At 41.5% G+C, this 18,674-nt stretch overlaps 1 protein-coding gene and 1 long non-coding RNA gene across 8 annotated transcripts in view; one reads left to right on the top strand and one right to left on the bottom strand.

Annotated features, from left to right (window-relative positions):
- Positions 1-7,859, top strand: part of LOC138170845 (uncharacterized) — an 8,085-nt gene extending 226 nt beyond the window's left edge. For 2 of the 7 annotated variants that reach the window (XR_011170761.1, XR_011170763.1), the window contains exons 2-4: positions 435-732; positions 5,249-5,365; positions 5,635-7,859. This is a non-coding gene — a long non-coding RNA (uncharacterized lncRNA). Of the gene's footprint in view, positions 1-59; positions 257-434; positions 733-1,241; positions 1,441-5,248; positions 5,366-5,634 lie in introns of those variants that run through there. The other 5 variants (XR_011170762.1, XR_011170765.1, XR_011170764.1 and 2 more) reach the window with 5 other exon arrangements.
- An 8,777-nt stretch (positions 7,860-16,636) lies between these two features.
- Positions 16,637-18,674, bottom strand: part of LOC138170838 (zinc finger protein 665-like) — a 17,299-nt gene continuing 15,261 nt past the window's right edge. Inside the window, 1 exon segment of the mRNA XM_069100345.1 lies at positions 16,637-18,674. This exon segment is cut by the window's right edge and continues 19 nt beyond it. Within this exon segment, the coding sequence (XP_068956446.1) occupies positions 17,989-18,674 (686 nt within the window). The 3' untranslated portion in view covers positions 16,637-17,988.

Here is an 18,674-nt window from a genome sequence, read left to right as displayed (position 1 = left end):
GGCTGAGTGCGCATGTGCACGGCTCCTCCCCCCCCCCCCCCCCCCCCAACTCCTTCTGGTTTCCTGGCTGTTTCCCAGGCTTCGCCCCCCCTCCGCTTTCGACCCGCATTCACTCCGTGTCCTTTGGTCCGGGGGAGAACGGGGCGGGAACAGCAGCACTTATGCGGCTCCTGCTGTGTGCGGGCTGGGGAGAGCGAGGACAGAGAGGCAGGAAAGAGAGCCGGGGAGCTGGGACGGCCGGGGGCAGGGGTCGGAGGTCAGAGGAAGGGCGGGGAGTGGGGGCCGCCGCCTTCCCCTGCTCTCCCCGCCCCTCCCTGTCTGCAGGCCCTCCTCCTCCCTCCCCGCAGCCCCCCAGCCCTTGCCCCCTGCTGCCCTCCTCTCCTCGCCCCCCCCTCCCCCCCCCCCCCATGAGCTTCTCTCTGCATTTCCCGCAGGCAGGACATAGGTGGAGGCCATGGAGCCCCATGAAGGACCCTGGCTGGCCCTGGTGGTGACTGCACGGTTCGGAAGCTGGAGGCCCCCCGGGGCGTGTTGGTGACACACCTGGTGGCCTGGGAAGTCCAGCGGCTGTGTCCGTGTCTGAGTGAGACCCCCTGCGGGCTGGGTGATTAGGGCTTGGCCTCCTGGTCCCTTAGGAATCCTCACCGAGTCCATTGGGAGGGGGCCCGGCATCGCCAGCTTGGTGGGGAATCACATTTCCCTTCTCTCCACTGAGAGAGAGATTATGTCGTGGTAACCTTATTTCCTTTATTTTGACCAAGTCAGTGCTTGATTGGGGAGTGCTGTGGCTGCCCTTTAAGGGTTTAACAAACATTTTGCTAAAGAATCTACTGCTCTAATGCTTACATTGGGAGATAGAGACGTCTGAGCGCGGTGACAGTCCGGTGACAGCCAGTGCCCTAGATCAGCTTAAAGAGAGTCTCCAGTGGAGAGTCCCAGGGCATCTGTGCTGGCCCTGCTCTGTTTTAATGCTTTTACCAGTGACTTGGACAAAGAGTGAGGTGATATGGTCAATAAATGTAAAGGTAGGAGGGACAGCTAACGTGGTACCTGACAGAGTCAACGTCTAAACTTATTTTCACAGGCTAGGGCTGTGGGACAAATCTAAAAGCGTGAGTGTGATGGGGAGCCTGGCCAGGGACCGTTCAGTCCTGGGGCATGCACCGAGGGCCTGACCCTAACAGAGGGGTCTTGGCATAGGATTCCAAGCACTTCTGAGATTTCTGTGACTGTTTCCTCAGGATGTCCAAGTGTTCAGACAACACTGGTAGCCCTGGGGTGAGGGCTGCCCCTCCACCCTGGGTGTCCCCCTGCCACCCAGCTCTCACCCCCTGCTCCAAGAATCTGTAGCATGCACAGCAGCCAAGCTCCAGTAAAAGCATTTCTGCAGACGGGCCAAACCAGGCTGAGGTTGGCTGAGGCCTCAAACCCATCAGTGAGGTAAGGGGTGTCTGCCCACACATGTGAAGACGTCCCCAGGCAGAAGGGGCAGATGTGAACAGTTTGTGCCCAAAATCAGGAATGCAGTGTTAGCAGGTGCTGTGGAGTGCTTGGGACTTGGTTAGACATGGGAGACACCAAGATCATCCCCTGCATTCACAAAAATGGCTCCACTCACCATCGGTATGTGGAATGTGGACATGTTTATGGCCATGAAATCCAGTAGACAGGCAGGTGGGCATCTGCAGACGTTCCTATTTGTAGCTGACCTGTGGTAGGGCCTCCCAAGCTCATACTGGTCTGATCGGGTACAGGTGGGCATATTTGACCCCAATGTAAGGATGTCATTTTGGTCCTTGTTGAGCATGAAGGACAACAAACAAGCATCCAGCCTATCCACTCACTACAGAGTGCAGAACAACCTTTGAGCTGAGCCAGGACTGAGTGTGTGTATGGTGGGTCTTGCCCATCCAAATAAAAGTCCCTTTTTCCTTCCTGCTCTCCACTGGGAGTAAGGATGACTGAGCGGAGGGCGGCTTTTCCTCCTCCCTCAAACTTTACTTGGCTAACTCATGCATATATGGCCTCTTGGGCAAGCCTGTATCAATGGAGTTACCTCTAGGTAAGAAAGGCATTTCTTCCTTTGGCACAGAGGGCCATGTGACATCTTAGGTCAGAAGTGTCCCCTGTAAGGGGGAAGACTATCCTGCCCCCTATGGCAGCTGGGAGGGGGGCGTTAAATCTGTTCTCTTATGCCAATTGTAGGCATACCCACTGAGAGAATACTGACATAGCAAAGAAAGGGGCTTAGGCGAGCTTGGTTATGAATAGATTTTCTTAGGGCTAATGGGGGAACATGGTCACAAGAGGCCAGTCATCCTGGGTGGCAGCAGGGCAAAGTGACATCATGGCTGCCCAAACCAACCCCAGAATCCCTGGGGTCAGGTATTCTCTAGGAACAGAACAAAGGAGGCAGAGTGCCAGGATGGCTTGGGGTCACAGGCAGGTGTTTCCATCGGGTAGCTGGAGCTTCTTTTGCTGTTTACATTTATTCAGTACCTTCTCTACGAGAAGTGAGGTTACATTCCTAGCCTCTGGCCCACTCCACTATGTGACCAGAAGTCAAATGGCAGAGCCCTAGAAGGAGCCAGGCCTGGGTAGTGACCTGGATAACCCAGCTTGGTAGGATTCCACCTGGAAGAAGCAGCCCCTCTCCCCAAAAGGAAGTAGCCCCTCCATCAGCTGTGCTGCACCCCAAGTGCATTCAGTGGGGGATGGGTGCTTGTAGACATCACTTTAAATGTGAGTCCACTCTCCTCAGGGACCAAGGTGGTCACAGGGAGAGGGAGCCCCAGCTCAGGAGATGTCTCCGTGTTTTGATTTTTGCAATATCTTTTTAGTAAATACTCATTCCAGTACACAATTATTAAACGCCTGTAACATGTCCAGCATTGTGCTAAGTGCTGGAGATACAATGAACAAACTTGTAGTGAACCTCAATGAACTTATAGTGCAAAGGGCAACACAAAAGGAGGCAGGAAAGTGGAAGGGGTGGGAGGAGGGGAAGCAGGCATGGGATAACAAGAAGTTCCCTGCATGGGGGCATCGTCTTCCATGGAGCTGAACCCAGGCAGGGCAACAGATGAGATAGAATAATGGAGAGTCCAGTTTCTGCCCCCTGTAAAGGAAGGCATTGGGAGGATGATCCTCTGCCCTCAAGACCTCCAGAGAGGAGAGAGGACTGAGGGAGGTGTAGTCCATGGAAGCTTGAATTAGCTCCTTGGTGGTGAGAAGAGCTTATCCTGGGAGGGATATCTTGTTCTGTGGAGTTGAAACCAGGCAAGGCAGCAGATTCAAAGTGAAATCTCTGGGGGCTAGGTGGTACAGTGAACAGAGCACTGGCCCTGGAGTCGGGAGGACCTGAGTTCAAATCTGGCCTCAGACACTTAATACTTACTAGCCATGTGACCAATTGCCTTCCAAAAAAAAAAAAGTGAAATCTCTCAGTAAAAACTAATTTATATTGCTTTGATGCTCTTTGGACATTATGCACTGGTGATACTTGGGGAAAACCCACACCCGAATGGGGGCTCGAGTACATGGCATTATGGTAGTTCCACCATCCCTTGGGAGCAGGGCAGATCTAGCCAGCTGCACTCTGGAGTCCTGGCCTGCTAGTGCTTATGTAGGTTTGAAGAGTAAATCCGGAGACTGGATGGACTCCTATAGCGGCAAGCACCCCAGCATCCCCAGGGTGGCCGCCAACACAGGTTCTTAGATCAGCTTTTCTAAAGGAAAGCAAGTCAAAATGGCTTAACAATCTTGCTTTAATCAAACATTTGTCATTTACTAGGTCAGGGGAAAAAGTCAGCACCCCAAACTTCAGAGTATAATGAGGTTACAAGCAGAAATTGCAAGGAGACAGAGAAACAAACATTTCAGGCAGACAGGCCTCTTGACTGTCCAACCATTACATCCATACCTAATCACAGTTACCAGAGAGGGAAGCATCAACATCTGGGTTTTCAAAGCTGGGGGCTCTCAACAGCTGCCCAAAGTCTTGTCTGGTCAAATCACACAACACTTCTCACAGTGAGCCCCAAAACAAAGCCTCACATCAGGATTTATATAGCCTTCTCCCAGCTCAGAGAATGTAGCAACCTTCTTGACCCACTGCCCAATCACAAAGTATCTCCTGAGAAACAAGCCTCCCACCACAGGCTCCAAGGCACTTAAGCCTGGGGCGGGGAAGATCTTACACAATACAATCTTAGAAAGATGACAACAACATAAATTTACATTCCCATTACAACTCCATAACATGCCACAGGGATAAGAGCAAAGCCTTACCCTGGGACTTAGAGAATCCCCTTTTTGAAAGGACTACCCGAGTATAGGATGAAGCAGGAGAACAAAGGAGAGGGTGAAGGTCCTTGACTGCATGACATACGTTTTTGAACAAAAAAGACTTCAAAGTAAAAAGGAGGAAGAAGGAGAAGTCTGCTTATGCATATTCCACCAGTTAAGTATTACAGAGATTAGCCACAAAGAAAAATAATAGCAGCTGGGACACGCAGAAAATCACAGGAAACAGAATCCAAGAAAGGAACCACTAGTAAGATCAATGGCCTCAAATGCCTTTACCCAAATACCAAATGTTACATAACAAAGTGAGGGAAACCAGAGGTCCTGTCAGGAAATGGCAAATCTGACCTCGTAGGTATGCCTGAGGCTTGGTGAAATAAAAATCAATGAGATGACTCTAGCTCTGGATGATTATTGCTTGTTCAAAAGACACAAGATGGGTTGGTGCTCTAAGATGGACAAAATGACAGTGGTACGTTGGAGTCATGTTACAATGCGTCTGACTTGGCTGATCAGACCAATCCAGGCTCAGAATGCTCTACCACAGGTCAGGCACAAATAGCCCCTGTGAATGTCTGGGGTAGATTCTCTAAATTTGCACATTTCATGTTTCTTTTGAGCTACTTGACATTTGCTTTGCTCATACGGCACAGTGCCTGGTTTGATGCAGGTATGCCATGGTGAGCATTGTTGTGCCAGTGTCTCCCATGTTACACAATTGCAGAGTTCTTCAGAGAGACCTTGAGAGACCTTGCATTGCTTCTGATCACCATGTGATTAACTGCCTCATATGAGTTCTCCATAAAATAGTCTTTTAGGCAAGCATACTTTTGTCATTCAAACAATATGTCTAGGCTATCTGATTTGTGCTCTCTGAAGCAGTTTGAATGCTTTGCAGTTTAGTTTGAGAAAGGACTTCAGTGTCTGTTCCTTATCTTACCAGGTGATCTTCAGAATCTTCCTAACACAGTTCAAGTGATTCAGTTTCCTGGCATGGTGCTGGTAGACTGTCCGGGTTTCACATTGAGGTCAGCCAGTGACTCTATACACCTTCAGTTTGGTAAGCATTCTAATACCTTTTCTCTCCCACACTTTCCTTCAGAGTCACCCAAATACTGAGCATGCATTTTCAATATGTATATGCCTTGAAATTATACTGCTAAGGTAAGTGAAATTATCCACAGTATTCAAAACTTCTTCAATTGCTATAACCAATGGCTCCACATAAGGATGGTGACTGGTGAAGCATCTGTGTTTCTTTAGTGTTAATTTTTAGGCCAAAATTAGCACAAGCAGTAGAATATTGATCCATGCTTTGTTGTATCTCAGTTTCAGAGGCTGCACTGAACGCACAATCATCTACAAACAAAAAGTCGAGCACCAACTCTTCTGTACTTTAGTCTTGGCTTGTAGCCTTTTCAAGTTAAATAATTTACCATCAGTGTGCGATGTCACGTTCATCCTAATTCAAGGTGTCTGACAGAATTGCTGAAAATGTTATGCTAAAAAAGCATGTAAGCAAGCACACAGCCTTGCTTCATTCCATTGGTGGCTGGGAAAGTGTGAGAGCATCATCCAGTATTCAGGACCCAGGCAAACGTCATCATAAAATTGATATACAATACTGATGAACTTCAGGCAACTCATTTTTTTTAACTGATTAAATCTTTTTTTATTATTAACCTATTATCCTCCCATTCATTTACCATCTCCTTTTCCTTCTTCCACATATAATCCAACACTCCAGAAAGATTCATGTAATAAATCCACCTGATTCATATGGGAGCCGGGAAAATAATTTCCTCTAAGTTAAGCCACAAGGGGTCAACTTCTCTGTGAAACTTAGGCCAGAAGGAAATGAGGCAACACACTTGCTTATTTCACTGGGAAGGCTTTGCAATGTGATAAAAATTCGTTCAGGCCAAAGTGACAGGCAACCCAAATGTTGTTAAGACTTTCCACAAGCTTGCATGACTGACAGTAGCAAAGCCTTGTAAATGTTGTGTACAGACTTCTGTTTTGCTCTTGGTATGGCTTCTGGAGTTGTTGGACAGCAAACACCGTACTGTCTGAAGCCACACTGACTCTCAGTGGGATGACCATCTTCCAGGTGAAGCATCACCCTATTAAGGAGGACTCGGGCAAGAATCTTGCCAGCAGTGACTAAGAGAAAGACTTCTGTATACCCATGGATTGATACAGGACAACGTACTTCCTTTACCTTTATAGAGATGGTCCTCTTTGAAATTGAAGGCCAATAATCAGCATGTTCTAGCTGCTCAAAATCTTAATGAGACACTGAAGTAACGTGTCATCATGTTACACACTTGAGAGTAGCACATGAGGATCAGTGATGACATTACCATGATTACTGTGCTTGCCTTCCCTCCTCACTGGGCTTTCTTACTCAATGTACAATGCTCTTCACTTCTTATTGCCAACTGCCATTTCCTGACAGCCCTGTCTCCCAGAAACCCATCCTATTCTTGATGAACAAAGTACCCTCGGACCCACATTCTCATCTCTGGAGTGTTTATGAGCTACAATTGATTATAGCTGTTATGTGGCTTGAGAGGTTCTTGTGCTGAGATTGCAATCATGCCATGGAAACCAAAGCAGTCACTGAGAATGTTGAAAGAGAAGAGGACCCAGGATAGAACCTTGTGGGGACATGCCTATACTTCATTGATAGGGGATAGATGATGATCTTTCTGTCTTTGGGGTCTCAGGTCAGATGGATTCAACTACCATCTCTATGTAGGTGATGCCCAAATCTACACATGCAACCCTTATTTCTAACCAGAGCTCTAATCTAGCACCATGAACTTTACATGTGCAACACAGAAATCCTCTGCTCAAGAAACTGGAACGGCTCCCCATTGTCTCTTGGATAAAATGCATAGTCCTCTGACATTTAAGGATATCTTTCAATGTAATTAATTTCATATTATTTCACACAAACTAAACTAGCCAAACTGAACCTATTTTTGCCAAAAATAGTATTCCCTTTCTCTACTCCATGCCTTTGCATAGAAGAGGAGTCAGACCTTCCTCTGCCAACAAGCCTTATAAGATTTCCATCCTGTGTGAATTTTCTGATGTTCAAGGAGATAGAATTCTCAACTGAAGCCTTTACATATTTAATAAGTTTTTCTACAGTGTGAATTTTCAAATGGACAAAGATTTATATCTGAAAGCTGCCCTCATAGTCAAAAGGTTTCTTTCTCTTCAGTGTAAATTCTCTGGTGTTCAATGAGGAGTGAATTCCAGTAGAAGGCCTTTCACTTTCTTGCATTGATAAAGTTCCTCTCCAGTGTGATTTCTCTGTTATGCAATGAGACCTCATTTCCCTTTATACATCTTCTCTCTTTTATTACATTTCTCTCTAATATGAACATTCTGATACACAAATGAGTACTGAGCTATGGTTGGAGTCTTTCCCAGAGCATAAGAGAACACAGACTCCCTGGTCTGTTTTCCTTGTCAGTGAAAGACTTTCCCCTCAAGGCCTTTACACATTCATTATATTAATAAAGTTTCTTTCCACTGTGAAATCTCTGGTGTATAATGAGGTTTGACTTCCAGGTTAGACATTCCACATTCATACAGCCTCTCCATTATGCATCCTTTCCTGATTTATAAGTTATGAATAGTTGGGAAAGGCCTTTCCAACATTACTTAACATGTTAAAGGTTTCTGTGAATTTTCTGATGTTTTGTAAGGTGGAAACTTTCCTTTAGATTTTTCACACATTACTTAGATATGCAAGATTTCTATTCATTCTGAATCTTATGTTGAATATCATATGCATTCTGATCTTTCCAAATTCCTCAACATCATAGGATTTCCCTCCCTTATGTAGCTTCTGCTATTAAGGGCCCTTGGGCCTGTAGATACTCTTAATTTTTTCCAAATATCAATACATTTGTGGGCCATTCTAAATTTTCCAGTCAAGGACAGACCATAAACTAGCAGTTCAATTTATTGGTGAGGCTAGCATTTGCCAATAAAAGAGGGGTCTGTGACTCCTCAGCAAGCCAAAAGACTTCAAATGAGGGATCATGGGCCATTATGATAGACAAAAGATGGAGCATCCAAAAAGTAGAAGGTAGCATCACAGATGGGAAAACAATATGATCGGCTGGAAATTTGGAATACAGAGTTAGCAACAACTTCTCCAATGGAAAAATGCATTAGTGGTGTCAGCCTGCACTGCTGGTGTCACAGTGATAATAGGCCAGGCATTTCTCAAAGGACAGCTAGTGGGTATAGAGATAACAGACCTGTCTTCTTGGCATCTACCTGCATTCTTCAAGGATAATGTTTCCTTGACACAATAATAGAAAAGTGATTACATGGGGCAGCTAGGTGGTGCAGTGAATAGAGCGCTGGCCCTGGAGTCAGAAGGACCCGAGTTCAAATCCAGCTTCAGACACTTAATACAAAACACTAGCTGTGTGACCTTGGGCAAGTCACTTAACCCCAATTGCCCTACCTTACCCCCTCCAAAAAGAAAAAGTGATTAGTTTCTAAACTTAACTCAGAGACAATGAGTGATTTACAGGAAAGCTGAATCTTCAAACTTAACTCAGAGGTAGGGAAATGTGACTAATCATCTTACATAAACCATCAGAGATGATACAGAATCGAATCAATTACAAAATGGAATCAATTTGATTTTCTCACATGTATCTTGTATTTTTGGCTTTACAGTCTTCACTCTGCATCATTTCATACAATTTTGTCCACATTTTCTTACATTTAAAGAGTTTCTCTCCAGTGTGAATTTTGAGGGTAAAAGAGGAATGATTTCCTATTAAAGGCATTCCCACATTGCTTACATTTATTATACTTCTCTCCAGTATGAACTTTGTGATGCTCAGTAAGGGCTAAGTTCCAACTGAAGGCATTCCCACAGTCCCCACATGTATAAGGTTTCTCACCAGTATGAATTCTTTGATGTACAGTAAGGGTGGAGCTTTGGCTAAAGGCCTTCCTATGTTCCTTACATTCACAAGGTTTCTCTCCAGTATAAACTTTTGGTTTTGGGGTTTGTTTTTTTTTTTGAGGGGAGAAGGCAGCGCAATTGGGGTTAAGTGACTTGCCCAAGGGCACATAACTAGTAAGTGCTAAGTGTCTAAGGCTGAATTTGAACTCGGGTTCTCCTGACTCCAGGGCCAGTCCTCTATTCATTGTGCCACCTAGCCACCCTAGTATAAACTTTGTGATATTGAATGAAGTATGAATGCCAAAGGATCCTTACATTGATAATGTTTCTCTCCAGTGTGAATTTTCTGATGTACAGTAATGGCTGAAATTTTTCTCTATAGGCTTTGCCACATTCTTTGCAGGTATAAGGTTTCTCTCCAATGTGAACTCTCTGATGTCTAATGAGGTCAGAGCCTGCTGAAGATCTTCCTACATTCCTTACATTCATAGAATCTCTGTTATGAATTCTTTTATGAATAATATATGAGTAGTTCATGAAGTCCTTTCTACACTCCTTCACTGTGCAAGTATTTTCACTGTGAATTCTCTGATCTGCAAAAGGAGAGGACTTTCTCTCATAATCACAGGGCTTGCCTCCTCTATGCATACTCTGCTGTTGAAAAAGGGTTATGAGATTATTACTGCACAATCTCTTTGGCCTGTAGATGCTATTGCTTAATATTTTCTCAACATCAATATCATCATTGTCTGACTTCCCACTGGTAGTTTTGTCATAGAAAGTCAATCGCTTGAAGTCACTTTCTTGGGAAGGAAGTTTCCTTGGAGTCTCCCTTGCAACCTTTACAGTATGCCTACAAAACCTGATCTCTTGGATAGGATCATCCCCCAACATGTGGCTATAGGAAGTATCTCCAATGAGTTTTTCCAATAATGACTCTGGTAATCCTACTTCAGGATTTTCAGTTGACTGTTGGTTCTTAAAATTGGTATCCAAAACTGAAATAAATTTGGAACAAAAGTCATTTTAATACAGACATCTAGAAGGCTTAGCCAGGAGTGCCAATCATTATGAATGCTTCTTGCATGTAGAGAATTTAATTAATAAAAACTGAATAAAATCAAACAGAAGGACAAGTGGAGACCTTAGGCCTTCTATATGCTGCCATGGTAAGACCATACCTGGAGTTTTGGAAGTCACACTTTAGGACTGACAGAGAGAAGTGGGAACACATTAAGAAAATGTCAGAAGGCTGAGGGCCTTTATCCTATTCCATATATAAGGATGAGTTAAAGGAATTCAAGAAAAGATGGCTCAGAGGGCACATGATAGTTGTCTTCAGGAATCCACAGAGCTATCATGTAGAAAGAGGCCCTTGGCTCAAATCATGCCTCAGCCACTGGCTGACCTTGGGCGAGCCACTTCAACTTATGGGGTTTCAGCTTTTTTATCTGTAAAATGCAGGGATTGAATGTAACTAAGATTAGAAGAGAAGCAGGTAAATGGGAAAACATGCTTTGCAGTGTTGTTTTTTCTGAAAAGAGTCTCATTTCCAAGATAAATAAAGAAATGGTTAAAAATTTATTTTATTAATTTTTTTTTGCTTTTTGGAGGGCAGTTGGGGTTAAATGACTTGCCCAAGGTCACACGGCTAGTTTTTGTGTCAAGTGTCTGAGGCCGGATTTGAACTAGGTCCTCCTGACTTGAGGGCTGGTGCTCTATTCACTGCACCACCTATAGCTTTGATGGTTGCTGCTTTATAATACAGTTTTAGACCTTGCATGTCATTTAAAAAAAAATTAACTCCCTTGATATCATTGAGCTTTTGTTCTTCCAAATGAATTTTGTTATTGTTTTGAGCTCTATAGAATAATTTTTTGGTAGTTCGACTGATATGTCACTGCACAAATAAATTAGTTGAAGTAGAATTGTCATTTTATCACATGGGCTCAGCCTACCCACAAGCAATTGATATTTTTCTAGTTGTTTAGCTCTGACTTTATTTGTGTGAAAAGTGTTTTGTAAATGTGTTTATACAGTTTCTGGGTTTGTCTTGGCAGTATTACCTACATTTTACAGATGAAGAAATTAAGGTTAAAGGGAGTTGCCCAGGATCACACAGGTAGTGAGTGACTGGGGCAGGCCCAGCATAGAAAAGAGGGACTTCAGTGAAATTGATTTAACAATCAAAAGAAAACACATTCAAGCAACTTTCACAACTATGGCTAGGAGAATTCTCATATAAATATAGGGACAGTTGGTGGTGCAGTGAATAGAGCACCAGCCCCAGAGTCAGGAGGACCTGGGTTCAAATCTGGCCTCAGACACTTAATACACAACTAGCTGTGTGACCTTAGGCAAGTCACTTACCCTAATTGCCCTGCCTTCCTCCTCCAAAAAGCAAAAAAAAAAAAAAAATTAAGATATATATATTTTAAAAATTCTAGTTACATATAATTTAAAAGATTTGAATGAAATAAAGATCAAATAAGACTAAAAATAATAGTCTGGAGATTATATCAAAGAGATACTACATCAGAAAGGAATAATAAGAGTCATTGCATCCAAGGAATAGAGTGAATGCCTTCAAAATGGGCAAAAATAACAAAGAGTAAACTATATTTAATTTTTTAATTGAAAAATTCACAACCATGAAATAAAATGGCTTTTATTTGGTATATGTAATAAATCATAAAAAGGATTGCACATGCAATAATCTCTATTATTTATTGCTTGATTTTCATTTTGAGATATTAAAAAATTCAATATGGCATTTAAAAATCTGGCCTGAATCATTCTGCACTTCTTCCTGTTCTATTGTGTGAGTATTAAAAATATCCAAGTACTTCCTTCCTTTTTTTTTTTTTGGTGGTTTGGTAGAAGAGCAATCCTATTCCTAGCTTCCATCAAAATGACAAGTTTTCCAACACAACTGACAAAAGACCCCCAAATATTTGAAACTAAAGCACATAGCCAGGCTAAACCAACTCTCACCTTGTCCACACACCCAAATGTACTCTTTATTCAACATCATGAATCTATCAGACTTTAGTCAGGAGACAGGTGGCACAGATCTTCTTTATAAGTTCTCTAGAAGAGTGATTGATGGTTATAATGGTCAGAGTTGTGACATCTTTCAAAGATCTTGGTCTTTAGAAATGTTGTTATTGTTAAGTTACTCCCTTAATATCATTCCATTTCCTCTGCATCAGTTCATGTGACTCTTCTGAGTTTTCAATAATTGCCTGCCTTTGACTGTTCAGTTTCATTCATATGCCAATATTTGTTCAGCTGTTGCCCTACAGAGAAACATAACACCTCAATTTCCAGTTTTTTTTAAAGCAATTGGGGTTCACTTACCCAGCAAAACTGAGTATCATATTTCAGGGGAAAATATGGTCATTCAGTGGAATAGAGAACTTTCAAGCATTCTTGATGAAAAAAACAGAGTTGAACAGAAAATTTGACATTCAGATACAAGAAGCAAGAGAAGCTTGAGAAGGTAAACAGGGAAAAGATATCATAAGCCACTTATCAAAGTTGAACTATTAACATTCCTACATGGAAAAATGATAATTGTAACTTTTAATAAATGAAACTTTTCTCAGTATGAAAATAGTTGAAGGGGGGCGGCTAGGTGGCACAGTAAGTAGAGCTCCAGCCCTGGAGCCAGGAGGACCTGAGTTCAGATCCCGCCTCAGACACTTAACACAAACACAAAAACTAGCTGTGTGACCTTGGGCAAGTTACTTAACCCCAAATGCCCTCCAAAAAGCAAAAAAAAAAAAATAGTTGAAGGGAATAGAAATATATATATTGGAGGGTATACAGGCATATGAATACATATGTGAATGTGTGTATATATGTTTACAGGTATACATAGAGGGCACAGGACCAATTTAATAGGAAGGGATGATACTTAAAAGGTGAAATTAAGAGGTGAGAGAGGACTATAATGAGAGGAGATGGAGAGAGACAGAATGGGGTAAACTATCTCATATAGAAGAGGCAAGGGAAAAATGGTTACAATGGAGGGGAAGAATAGGAAGGCAAAAGGGAAGGGGTCAACCTTAGTCTCACTGAATTTGGCTCGGGGAGGGAATGAAATACACACTAAATAGAGTATCTCACCCTACAGGAGAGTAGCGGGGAAGGGAATGAGAGGAGGGATGATGGGAGGGCAGGCTAGGGGGGAGGGAAGTTGGAAGCACCCACTTTGGAAAAGGGACTGGATCAAAGTAGATAATAGAACAAGTGGGAGGTGGGAGAGGAGGGAGGGAAATATAGTCAGTCTTTTACAATATATCTACTATGTTAATGTTTTGCATTAGCTACACATGTACAACCTATACTGAACTGCTTATCTTGCCAGTAAAGGTGGGTGACAAGGGAGGAAGGGAATGAATCTGGAATTCAAAGTTTTAAAATCAAATATTTAAAATTATATATATATATATATGTGTGTGTGTGTGTGTGTGTGTGTGTATACATACATACATACTATTAATAATACTATTTTACATGTAATTGGGAAATAAGATATACAGGCACTGGGGCATAGAGATCCACCATGACCTACTGAAAAAATCAAAGGGGGTATGAGAGAAGATATGGGAGACAGCAGATTGGAGGAGAGGATATCCTGTGGGACTGCTATTCTGGGGTGGTGGGTAGGGGAAAAACGGGGAGAAAATTTGTAACTCAAAATCTGGGGAAATGAATGATGTAAATCAGAAGTTAATAAAGCATTAAAAAAATGAAAAAAAAAAAAAGCAATTGAGGTTAAGTAATTTGCCCAAGGTTACACGGCCAGGTTTTTTTTTTTTTTTTTGTGGGTGTGGGTGTGTAGTGTCTGAAGCTCGAACTGAACTCGGGTCCTCCTGACTCTGGGGCAGGTGCTTTTACTTACTGTGCCACCTAGCCGCCCCTAATTTCCAGGTTTTTTTTTTTACTGTAACAGGAGCTGTTAAAACTTTTTTTTAATACTTGAGTCCTTTCCCTCTGTCTTGGACTGAAGACACACACACACACACACACACACACACACACACACACAGAGTCTAGGGATGTCAGAGTCAAAAGATATTACCATATTTCACTACATAATCATTGCCACCACATAATCGTAGCACTGTTTTTTCAGTCCAAAAATTGGTGAGCCTAGAAATTTCCGCACTCTTGCATTGTCAGTATATTTCCAAAAGCTGACTTGTGTTTTTTGTTTAGAGGACTGCAAGGACAATACTAATTGTATTGTCACTCAACATAATAAAGAGCTGTAGAGGCAAAGGGGGCAGGCAGGCAGATGCAGCCGCCATAAGTGATATGGCAGAACTTGCATCTCCCCATGCTAGCTAAACTGTACAGTTCATCTGCCAACAATAGCTTAGTAATAAATGATTTTTAAAGTGATGTTGACACTAAGTTTTTTTAAACGCTCCACCAAATGGTCACACCCCACTTTTTTGCCAAAAAGTCATAAAATCTGTGATTATGAAGTGAAATATGGTAGTCACTTTTGAAGCTTCAGAATTTTATCAACTGTGAATTAAGGTGCCTATAATTATTAGTGAAATTGGGCATACATGCTTCAGCTTGTTTTTTAATTTAACTTTTAAATTTATATTCATTTCCCCCCCTCTGACTAGACCTCCCCCTTGAAACTAATATGTAAAGAAAAATGAAATCCCCATGATTTCTTTCCATAAATGTGCTGATATATGATGTACTGTAATAAATGAGGATTGCTGAGAAAGGGTGTGTGAACCAATATAAGGTGAGCAGGACCAGAACACCTTACAAGGAGAGACAATATTGGAATGAAAAGTCAGTCAGGAAGACTTAAGAACCCTGATCAATGCAATGACCAGTGACCAATGACCAATGCAATGAACAATGCAAGGTCTCCGGAGGACCAAAGATGAAACACGCTACCCAATTCCAGTTAGCGATGAGGGACTCAAGAGTGGAGGAGTCACATCGTTTGTTTTGACATAGACAATGCAGGGACATTGTCCCTCAACATACACATTTACTAATTCCCTCCAATGTTTATGATTGTCATTTTCTTACTATTTTTGTTGTGTCCAGTCATTTCAACTGTGTCTGTCTCTTTGTGACTGTGAAATTTTCTTGGCAAGGATACTATAGTGGTTTGCCATTTCCTTCTCCAGCTTATTTTATGGATGAGGAACCTGAGGCAAACAGGGTTAAGTGACTTGCCCAGGGTCACACAGCTAGGAAGTGGTTGAGGCCAGATTTGAACTCGGATCTTCCTGACTCCAGGCCCAGCACTCTATCCATCATTTGACCTAGTTGTCCTTCTTATCTTTACCCATCTGAAAGTCTAATTACTAGTGATTTGGATTAATGATTACAGACATGACACATTTTTTACATATAATTATTGAAAACATGGATTTCTTCTTTTGAAACATGTCTATCGATAGGTCTTGACCATAAGTCTATTGAGAAATGGCTCATTTTTATACATCTGGATTAATTTTTTAAAATACTTGGAAATGAGACCTTTTGGGGGGAAAACTTTCCACAAATCATTTCTCCACTTAATTGCTTCCCTTTTACATGCTAGATACATTAATTTCTTCACATGATAAAAATCCACTATTTTATTTCATATGATCCTTTGTATGACCTGCTCTATCCCTTGTTTGGTGACACACTTTGGTACCTTTGTTGAACATAGGGTTGCTATACTTATTTTCTTTGATATCTTACACACACAATGTGTACAAGCTCTATTTTTAAGTAGGACAGGAGAGTTTCAGTGACCACCACTTTCTGCTATAGTCTGAGACTTGGTCCTGCTAGGCCTCCTTCCTGGAATACTGGAAGAGCCTTTGGAAAGAGACACATCAATATAATTTTGATCAGAACACAGATTTAGTGTTATAGGAGCCACTTGGTCCAACCTCATTTTAGAAATTAGTAAATTGACACATGGTAAACATGAGGCAGGACTTGAACCCAAGTCTTTCCAACTCTAAACCCTATTCCCTATCCATTACAACACACTGCTTTCTTCTATGCTGTTTTAAATATCAGCTTCAGTAAAAAGAAGTGATTAAATTATCTGTGCCTTTAAGACCACAAACTTTGCTACGACACTTAGGATCAAATGGAAAACAATAGCAGCTGCCATTTACACACTGATCTGAGGCTTGCAAAGCGCCTGACACACGTTACCTCATGTGATCATCAATCTACTCTCGGAGGTAGGTGCTATTACTTTGCTTGACCCATTGATTTCATTTATTGTTAAGGAATGATATTTATTTATTATGACATTCCAAACTCAATGAACTTTAAAAAAAATTTCATTAAAACATACTTTAAAAAACTGCTAGTCAACCTATAATGCCCTTCATTTAAAAAATATTTTATTTTTTCTTCCCAATTCACGTAAAAACAATTTTTAACATTAGGTTTTTTTTTTTTCTTTTAAAACTGAGTTCCAAATTTGATTCATCCTTTCCTCCCCTCAGCCATCCCTGAGATAGTAAGCAATCTGCTAAAGGTTATACATGTGCAATCATGAAAACATTTCAAAAACTGTCCTTTTGTATAAGTAGATTCAAACAAAAAAAGTGAAAAATAGCATGCTTCAGTCTGCATTCAGACAACATCAGTTCTTTCTTTGGAGACTGATGGCATTTTTCATTAGAGTCCTTTGGGATTGTCTTGGATCACTGCATTGCTGTTCTGGTTCTGCTCACTTCACTTTGTATCAGTTCATGTACGTCTTTTGAGGGTTTTACTTGTCATTTGGTAGGTGCTATTACTATCCCCATTGTGTAGATAGGGAAACTCAAGCAGGAATAAGTTGTGACTTACCTAGGGACACACAGAGAGTATCACAGAATGAATTTTAACTTAGGTCTTGTGCATTCAGGGAAAGCTCTCTATCAGGCCACCCAGCAGTCTAAAAAATTCATTACAAAAATACATATCCAATAGATTCCAAAATATTTATAGCAGGACTTGTGCCAGTTAATATCATGAAACAAAGTGAGTACCGATCAAATGGGGAATGGCTGAAGAGGTTATGGCACAGGAATGCCATGGCATATTAAGAGGACATGAAAACCTTAGGATTTCAGAAAAAAATTCAACCCATTTTCCAGGCTTTATGCACAATATAAAATTTGCAGTGTCTAATGAGATCTGTTGTATAGGAAGAGACCTTCCTTCATTAGTTAGATCCATAAGTTTTCTCTCCAGCAAGATTTTTCCAATGAACACACAAGTATTAGCTCTGGGTCCAGGCTGTCTCACAATTATTGCTTTTATAAGTAGTTTTTCCATTGTAAATTTTGTGATGTCTGGTAACCTTCATTTTCCAAGGAAAAGATAGGTCCTCATTAAGCTCATTCATAAGTCTTCTCTCCACTATGTATGCTCTCATATAAAGCAAGAGATGATCTCAGCTGAAGACTTTTCCACATTGAGTCATATAGAGCTTATTCCCAATCTGAATTTCCTGATTTCTAATAATTTGTATGCCTGGTATGTCATCATTTGTATACCTTTTCATATTCATTACAGGGATGTGATTTCTATCTCCTATAAATTTTCTGACAATAAATAAGGGATGACTTTAGCCTAAATGATTTTCCACATTGATTATATTAATGAGGCTTTTCCATTTAGAATGGATTCTCTGATGTCTAGTCAGAGAAGAGTGTACATGAAAAGCTTTACCACATTCCAGACACTCAAAGTTTCTCTCCAATATGGACTTTCTGATGTTTGGCAAGATTGGAGCTCTGTGTAAAGGCCTTTCCACATTCATTGCATTCATAAGGTTTCTCTCCAGCATGGATTCTCTGGTGTTTAGCAAGATTTGAGCTCTGTGTGAAAGCCTTTCCACATTCATTACATTCAAAAGGTTTTTCTCCAGTGTGGATTCTCTGATGTTTAGCAAGATTGGAGCGCTGTGTGAAAGCCTTTCCACATTCACCACATTCATAAGGTTTCTCTCCAGCATGGATTCTCTGATGTTTAGCAAGATTGGAGTGCTGTGTGAAAGCCCTTCCACATTCATTACATTCATAAGGTTTCTCTCCAGTGTGGATTCTCTGATGTTCAGCAAATTTGGAGTAACATCGGACATTTTTTCCACATTGATTACATATATAAGATTGTTCTCCCCTGTGGATTCCCTGATATTTAGCAAGAGTAGATCTCTCCCCAAAATTCTTTCTATATTTATTACATTCATAAAGTTTCTCTCTAGAGTGGGTTCTCTGATGTTTAATAAGGGAAGAGTGTGCAATAAAAGCTTTACCACATGCATGACACTCATAAGGTTTCTCTCCAGCATGAATTCTCTGGTGTTTAGCAAGATTTGAGCTCTGTGTGAAAGCCTTTCCACATTCATTACATTCATAAGGTTTCTCTC

Source organism: Petaurus breviceps, unplaced genomic scaffold, assembly GCF_028583685.1.
Source record: "Petaurus breviceps papuanus isolate PSGF00001 unplaced genomic scaffold, PetGlider_PUasm1.0 398, whole genome shotgun sequence".
NCBI classification, from domain to species: domain Eukaryota; kingdom Metazoa; phylum Chordata; class Mammalia; order Diprotodontia; family Petauridae; genus Petaurus; species Petaurus breviceps.
Note: the sequence above shows the minus strand (reverse complement) of the source record. Positions and strands in the feature narration are given on the sequence as shown.